Source organism: Oryctolagus cuniculus, chromosome 1 (genome assembly GCF_964237555.1).
Source record: "Oryctolagus cuniculus chromosome 1, mOryCun1.1, whole genome shotgun sequence".
Lineage (NCBI taxonomy): Eukaryota > Metazoa > Chordata > Mammalia > Lagomorpha > Leporidae > Oryctolagus > Oryctolagus cuniculus.
The window spans coordinates 13,031,918-13,041,041 of record NC_091432.1 but is presented as its reverse complement, the minus strand read 5'-3'; the positions used below and the strand labels follow the sequence as shown (position 1 = coordinate 13,041,041).

At 40.3% G+C, this 9,124-nt stretch overlaps 1 protein-coding gene across 1 annotated transcript; it reads left to right on the top strand.

Moving 5' to 3' along the window:
* Positions 1-5,243: 5,243 nt before the first annotated feature.
* Positions 5,244-6,398, top strand: OR5A1 (olfactory receptor family 5 subfamily A member 1). The gene has a single exon (XM_002709178.4). The coding sequence runs from the start codon at positions 5,244-5,246 to the stop codon at positions 6,192-6,194; it is 951 nt and encodes a 316-aa protein (XP_002709224.3). The 3' UTR covers positions 6,195-6,398.
* The last annotated feature ends 2,726 nt before the right edge of the window (positions 6,399-9,124 follow it).

Genomic DNA, 9,124 nt, shown 5'->3' with positions numbered 1-9,124 from the left:
GGTGAGTGGAGGAGGTATCATGAAGTAAAGGATCAGGATTGATGTGGCAATCACAGAGCATTACCAACTCTATGATTCAACTGAGGGTCTCCACTGTTATTCCATGTTTTCTTCCATCTGTTGAGCTCAAACTAAACACATTTGGTTATCAAATTTAATACTTTCGTGAAGATATTTGATGGAAGGTGAACTGATTCATAAATCGACTGCAAGTTCCCATCAATTACTGTCTTCTATGTACAAGGTACTGTGCTAGGTGCATCGTTTTACCACATGATTGAATTTTTACACGATCTTCAAGGCTTGTGTTACTCACCAAGATGCAGTTCAGCATCTTTGAATTCACAGAGGTCTCCTTCCTCATCTGTATAACATAATCCTGGTGTTTATTATACCTAAATGATGGGATTTGTCCTACCACATTTTCAGTTGTGATAATGGAATACCTGAGACCAGGTCATTGACAACAAAAAGAGATTCATTTTTCTTTTTTTTTTTTTTTTTTTTTTTTTTTTTTTGACAGGCAGAGTGGACAGTGAGAGAGAGAGACAGAGAGAGAAAGGTCTTCCTTTTGCCGTTGGTTCACCCTCCAATGGCCGCCGCTGCAGCCGGGCGCACCGCGCTGATCCGATGGCAGGAGCCAGGATCCAGGTGCTTTTCCTGGTCTCCCATGGGGTGCAGGGCCCAAGCACCTGGGCCATCCTCCACTGCACTCCCTGGCCATAGCAGAGAGCTGGCCTGGAAGAGGGGCAACCGGGACAGAATCCGGCGCCCCAACCGGGACTAGAACCCGGTGTGCCGGCGCCGCAAGGTGGAGGATTAGCCTATTGAGCCAGAGATTCATTTTTCTCACAGTTGGAAGTTCAAGACTGGGTGGCTGCATGTGGTGAGGACCTCATGTTACCCTATAACATGTTAGGAAACAGCAGAAGGACAGCAGGCAGGTACGGAAGAGAGGAAGGGGTCAAGAGCTGACCCACTATATTCCAACCCACTCTCATTTAAAGAATTCCTGTGAGAACTCATCCAGTTTCACAAGAAAGACAATCATCTCTCTTCAGGGCTCCATAACCCAACTCTGGAAAATTTAAACATGAGTTTTATCAAGACAACTCAAATTCAAACCCCAGCAGGATTGTAGGATGTCCAGACTCAGACCAATCTAAACCTCCAATATCTGCTGCAAGAGTGAAGGAGACTTCTATTATATCTAAAGAGAGGAGGCACCTCTTTATCAACAGCCCTTATAACTCTTTCTTTATCAAGTTCTAGAACAAGATTCAGGAGGATCCATATGTGGAAATAAGACCCTACGTATAGTTTTTCCTTTTTTAAGTTTTATTTTATTTATTTGAAAGACAGAGTTATAGTGAGAGAGACAGACAGACAGAGACAGAGAGTTATCTTCCATCCACTGGTTCAGTCTCCAAATGGCTACAACACAAGCAGGACTGGGAGGGACCCAAGCTAGGACCTGGAACTCCATTCAGGTCTCCCATGTCAGTGGTAGGGGCACAGATACTTGGGCCATCTTCCACCGCTTACCCAGGCCCATTAGCAGGTAACAGGATTGCAAGTAGATCAGCCATGACTAATATGGGATGCCAGCATCCCAGGCACTAGCTTAACCTGCTACACCACAACACTAGCCTTAGGCCTTTTTCTTTCATTTCAATTTATATTTTTGAAACTGTGGAATATAATTCTTAAATATGAAAACTTTTCCATAAAAAATATGAAAACTCCTCCTTCTAGGACAACATTCAAAACAAACTTTCAGTTAATCCATTGATCTTCCCCAAAAATCATTAAATTCCTCTGTCTCACTCCTAAGCACTTTTTACAAATCTACATATCAGTGAACTCCTCATTATATAAGATAAGCACATTTCAACTTATCACATGAGGAGGAAATATTGCCAAATAAGGGTCAATTCTATAAATAACACTTAAGGAATAATTTCTATTAATAAAAAGCATAATGCCAGTTTATAAATGCTGTATCTCAGGCTCATAAAGCTTGTATGTATTATCTTAAGCAGTCTTCCAACTCTGTTAAGTAATCACTATTATCTCCATTTTAAAAATGGGGAAAGTAAAACTCAGAAAGGCTAAATGAGTGGCCCAGAAATCTACAGATGTCAAGTGGCAGTCACATTAGAACCAAGTTTACCCCGAAGCCTAACCAGAATCATTTCCATCACCACTATCCTAACCTATTTTCTGCTAACCTGAATGGGTACTCCAGGTGGCCCTGAATCACAACACAGACCTCAGGTCTCTACTTTGCTATATGGTTGACCCCCTACACAATGGGTGAGGAATCCAGAATTTACTTTAGCTTACAATTCTTCCAGGTGGTTCTACACTTGCACTCAACTATGCAAAGATTTGCCACAGTCCTTCCCCCTTCTTCACTAAGAATCCTCTCTTGACTCCAAAGTCTACACACCTTTCACAAACAGATACATAACCTTTGAACATGCAGTAAAGGTTAGTGTCATACTGACAAGATTGGGATTAATGTGAGGTATCTCTGAAACTCTGAACAAAAAGGAGCTTCATATTCCCTCATATTCAAACTTAAAGAGCTTGACAATGAAAAAATATGTAGCAGGAATTGCTGAGAGTGAAGAGGATGGACCCTAACCAAGGGCATCTCTCTCTACAAGTTCCAGGAAAACACTAGAGAGGTCAATGAAAAGTGGCAATGAAAGATATGGATTGGTTTCTGAAAACTCTAGATGCAAAAGTGAAATAGTTCTCCTAAATTGAGCAAGAAGAACTCAGAGCAAATAGAGAAAATATCCATTCCAAAATCGTGAAGTTACTGACCTGCTATGATTTCCCTGATGCATAAGTTATGAGGGTTTGCATATTATGATTAAAGACACCCACACACATATACATATTTAGTCATGAAAAGTACACACCAAAATGTCAACAGCTATTATTTCAGGAGATAAAATAATCACTTCCAGTTATTTTTTTGCATTGTACATATTATTTTTAGGTTTATCCTAGAATTTTCACATAATTTCTGCTAAATTCATAAAATAACATGAGTATTTCCATTCTGGAAAAACCAAAATGAAATGTTCAAGATTTAGTATACTTAAAGGAATATGTGAACTGTGGTGAAAATATAGTTAGAAGTCAGCCCAGGCAATTTCACTAATTTTCAAATTATTTGGGTTAAGACATGAAGAAAGGTCAAGATACATCCCAAATCTTTAAGGGTCATCCATCCACAGTGAGCTACCAGGCCCTCCGACCACATAGTTCAGGAAAATATATGTAGGGTTAGGGACTCAGCTTCAGGGTCCTGCTGATAGTACTTCTCTTTTGTTTGTGTGGATTGGGATTTACTGTAGATATTGTCAAAGTGTGATGGGAATTTTGACAGATATGAATTTCATAGAAACAAGTCCCAGGCTCTGAAAGATACCTCATGTGAATTCAAATAATTTGATTTAGGATACTTTGTAACTTGGGTTTTAAATAACAACAATGACAACAAATACATACAACACTTACAATGGACCAGGTATGTTCTAAAAGAGATGATAGATAGATAGATAGATAGATAGATAGATAGATAGATAGATAGAAAGATAACAGACACCCTATAACAAAGTGTGCTACTATTATCTCTAACTTTAGAGAGACATAGATAGTTCAAGTGACCAGATCAATGTCACACATCCACTAAGTGGTGAACCTAAGAATTGAATCCAGGGTATCTAGATCCAGAGCCCACTTTCCTAACAACTAAATAATTCAGAGAAATCATATTAAAATAATTTTGACATTAGAAACACATTAGTATATATTCAGCTCTAATATTTAATAATCAGAAGCATTTCTATACATGATACAGTAAAAACATTTTGTCAGAACTTCTTTGCCATACCTGGTCCCACTAATTTTCCCTTTCTAATATTGAAACAAGTGAAATAAATGAGTAGTTATTTCACGACATGATCTGACTGGTCTGGGACACCCAGAACTGTCCTAATAATAATTCACTGGTCATTTACTGTGTCAGGCACTTTACAAACACTACCTCATTTACTCCTTAAAAACAGATCCATGAATGCTGGCAAGGATGTGGAGAAAAAGATACCATAACACAGTGTTGTAAACTAGTACAACCATTATGGAAGAGAATACGGAGTTTCCTCAGAAATCTGAGAAGAGATTATACCATATGACACAGCCATCCCACTCCCGGGAATTTATAAAAAAGAAATGAAGTCAGTATATGAAAGAGTTATCTATACCCCAGGTTTATTGCAACTTTATTCAGAATAGGTAAGATACAGATACAACACAGATGTCCATCAACTGATGATTAGATAAAGAAAATGTAGTGTATATACACGATGGAATACTACTCAGACATAAAAAAGAATGAACTCCTTCTTCGCAAATGGATGCAAGTGGAGACCTTTATGCTTAGTAAAATAAGCTAGTTCCAAAAAGACACACATAATTATGTGGTAATGAATATATACAGTACAAAAAATGTAACATATATGAGTGAGATGGACGTCTTGTGATTTGAACATTGCTTGTGGCCCTTGTCTATTTACACTCCTGAGGAACAGTGGTCTTTCTACTTTCTACTTGTTGAATTCTTTATTAAGTGGAGGATTAACCTTGTGATTATAAAGTAAATTGAAAGCATGTCATCACAATAACTAAAATGAAAAGAAGGAGGAGGGAGGGTTGAAGGGAAGTTGGAAAGCATAATTATGTTCTTAAAACTATATATATATATGAAATACATGAAATCTGTTCCCTTTATATAAATGCTAAAAATGCCATGCTAAAAAAATCTGTGAAATAATCACTGTCATTCATTTTAAAGATTAAGAAATTGAAGCAAGAGATGTTAGGTATATCTCATCCGAAATGATACAATGAATAAATGGTGGAGGAAGGGGTTGCTCCTAGGAAGTCCAAATCCTAAATTTGAACTCCTTATCAGCTTCACTATCCTGCCTATGTATTTAGGACACTGACTGCAATTGCCTTCGAGAGAGAAAATGAAGCAAAAACGGGGATGGTGGGAGAGAGAGAGAAAAGAAGAGGGTAGGGATAGAGTCTTTGGGTAAAGTCGCAACCCTCTAATTCTCTGCCCTCCCTCTCACGTATTTGTAATTATTTGCTGACTCTCCCTGTCGTGTGGATTCTCATCATCTCAGGTCAGTCTCTTGTGCTTGTGGTCCATGAGAAACATGTACATAACCAAGGTCTACAACAGTTCCGCAGTGACCATGTTCATCTTACTGGGATTCACAGACCATCCAGAACTCCAGGTCTTCCTCTTTGTGACGTTCCTGGGCATCTATCTCGTGACCCTGGCCTGGAACTTGGCTCTCATCTTTCTGATCAGAAGCGATGCTCGTCTGCACACACCAATGTACTTCTTCCTCGGCAACTTGTCCTTCATTGACGTCTGCTACTCTTCTGCTGTGGCTCCCAAGATGCTCACTGACTTCTTCCAGGAGCAGAAGACCATATCATTTGTGGGCTGTGCTGCTCAGTTTTTCTTCTTTGTTGGCATGGGTCTGACTGAGTGCTTCCTCCTGACTGCTATGGCATATGACCGGTATGTAGCCATCTCCAATCCCCTTCTCTACACTGCCATTATGTCTCAGAGCCTCTGTTCTGGCATGGTGGTTGGGGCCTATGTTGGTGGGTTCCTGAGCTCCATGATTCAGGCCAGCTCTATCTTTCGGCTTCACTTCTGTGGCCCCAACATCATCAACCACTTCTTCTGTGACCTCCCACCAGTCCTGGCGCTGTCTTGTTCTGACATCTTCCCCAGTCAAGTGATAAATTTCCTCGTGGTAGTTGCTGTTGGAGGGACATCATTCCTCGTCCTCCTTATCTCCTACAGTTACATAGTGTCTGCCGTCTTGAAGATCCGCTCGGTGGACGGCCGATGGAAAGCCTTCAACACATGCGCCTCGCACCTGATGGTGGTGATTCTGTTATTTGGAACGGCCCTTTTCATGTACCTGAGACCTAGCTCCAGCTACTCACTTGGCAGAGACAAGGTGGTATCTGTGTTCTATTCGCTGGTGATCCCCATGCTGAATCCTCTCATTTACAGTTTGAGGAACAAAGAGATCAAGGATGCTCTATGGAAGGTGTTGGAGAAGAAGAGTTTTCCCAGGTCATGAGTGACAGCCTCCAAATTACTGGAGGCTTGAATGACGTGCAACATCTCCCTCACCTCTGTCTTAGGGAAGAGAGATAAGTGTTCATACTTGAAAAATGGAGGCTCCTCACCTGCTGCCTTTCACTGCTCTTCATGGTCACCTGTCTCCTGACCCCACCATGAATAACCAAAAGGGGAAAGAAAATGTCGTCAGCAAAAAATAAAAACCAAAAAAAAAAAAAAATCCTCCCCAAAATAGCCTTTTCTCATAATAACCACAATAACTAGTCTTTATTTGACAATATGTTGCAGGCACAAGTGAGTTTTTTTTTTTAATTAAAAATGCATCACAGCCGGCGCCGCGGCTCACTAGGCTAATCCTCCACCTACGGCGCCGGCACCCTGGGTTCTAGTCCCAGCTGGGGCTCCGGATTCTGTCCCAGTTGCTCCTCTTCCAGTCCAGCTCTCTGCTGTGGCCTGGGAAGGCAGTGGAGGATGGCCCAAGTGCTTGGGCCCTGCACCTGCATGGGAGACCAGGAGGAAGCATCTGGCTCCTGGCTTCAGATCAGCGCAGCACGCCGGCCACAGTGCACCAGCCGTAGCAGCCATTTGGGGGGTGAACCAACGGAAAGGAAGACTTTTCTCTCTGTCTCTCTCTCTCTCACTGTCTAACTCTACCTGTCAAAAAAAATGCATCACAATGCTACAGTGTATATTGCACCACCTTCATCTTACAAAATGAGGAAACACTTTCTCAGCAAGGGAAACTAATTTGTTCAGGGCTGTTGACAGCAAGGAGCAAAACTCTTGGTTCAGGCTAAAGTCTTCCTGATTCCACATTCCAAGCTCTGTCTACATGCTGTTCTCCACATTCAATAACAGCCCTGAATTCACACAACTGTCTAAGTCTTGTGAATAGCATATGGCAGAATTTGAAAAGACACACTCTGTAAAGTTGAGGCAACAACTCGTAAGATTCTTACATCTCTCTGATGGACTTTCATTATGGTTACTGAGTAATTTGCTGAGCAAACACTGAATGACATTTCCTTTTGCTACCACTTCTCTCTAAATCAGCTAAGGACTAGCTTGGAAAATTTGGGTCCAAATTTACAGTCTCAGTCAGCTAATTGGCTAGGATCACCTTGATTTTAGCCATCCCTTTCCTTCACCCATTGGCACCTGACTTCATTTCATAAATTGATGTCTACTTTGATCCCACAGACTGAATTCCCCCTTGCCTTCTTCTATCCAAAAATCCCAGTTCTCTCATCTGAACTGGTTATTTACTTTCCATCATTTCAGGGAGGTATATCCCAGGCTCTCATTTCTCCTTCGCAGAGGGAACTTGGAGTGCAGTTGACCAACATGACATTCCTGCTGGTAAATCCCTCTCTCAGTTCTTTAGGTTCTGGCCACTCCCAACACACTCACTTTTCTATGAGTTTAAGTCTGTTGGATATGCAAAGATGCTATTTGATTTCACTGTTCATATAAAAGAGTTCATTATTTCCTTCCATTCTGGAAGAGATTTTCAGTACCATAAATTTATTCCCAGCCAAGGCCAAGAAAATTTATAATGATCTCTGCAAATCACACACTGTCATCCCTTGGGATCCATTGGAGACTGGTTCCAGGACCCCCGTGGACCCAAATCCTTGGATGCTCAGTCTCTCATTTAAATAGGCATTATATTTGTATATAACCTATACATATCTTATATTTTAAATCATTTCTAGATTATTTATAATACCTGATATAATGTACATGATTTTTATTATTTTTTATACTAATATGTAATAATTTTGTATTGATCACAAAATAATGATTAAAAAAAGTCTTGGGGAGGGCATTGTGGTGCAGTGACTTCATATATTGTTGGGGACATCAGCATCCCATATAAGTGCTGGTTTAAGACCTGTCTGATCCATTTCCAATCCAGCTCATTGCTAATGTACCTGGAAAGGCAGCGAAAGATGTTCCAAGCATATGAGCCATTGACACCCACGTGGGAGACCCAGATGTAGTTTCAGGCTCCTAGATTCAGCATGGCCAAACTCTAGCCATTGTGACTATTTGGGGAGTGAACCAGCAGATGGAAGATAGCTCGCTCTCTCTCCTCTCTCTCTCTCTCTCTCCACCTTTCTCCCTTTCTCCCTGCCTTCAAAATAAATAAAATAAATCCTAAAAAAAAAGACTGAACATGTTTAGTACAGAAAGTTTTTCATCCTGATTACTTTCATTGTGGTTGATAGAATCCATGAATGTGGAACCTATGGATATGAAGGGCCACCTGTACATATCAGGGGAATTCAAAAAGTTCATGGAAAGATACATATTATGGAAAACATTTTGCATGAATTTAAATTTTTTGCATCAAAAGAATCTTATCTTTTCACTGCATTTTTCTACATACTTCTTGAAGTACTCTTGTATATAAGAGTACAGAGAGTTAACTTTGAGTGTCCACTGTGTGTCAAGTCCTATTCTAGATATTTTGTATTTATTAACCCACTGCCTCCCCAGTCACACCCAGGGGGTGAAATCTCACTTCCAATTCAAGCGTGTGGCTCCCAGACTAAACCCTGCATCACTGCCTTACATTGCTTCACAGAAGGCCCATGATTAGGATGATGGTGAATGAGATTATATTTTAATCCTTTAAGAAAGGTAAGATATCATTATATTTCTATTTCTTCCTGCTTGTCTATAAGGATAAAAACAAATGGAAGAGTATTTTGACCTAAGGATGATCTTTTCCCTCTCCATAAGACAATCACCAAGAAAGAGAAATTAAACAGGAATCTGCATGTCACTCTGAAATAATGTGACCTTTTCAGCAAGACAGATCCCAACTGACAATGTCATGGTTTTCTAAATTCAACTATGTTAATATGTTTTCATGTGGCATATTAAATATAGTGTCACACACTTCCATTCTCTACATAATTC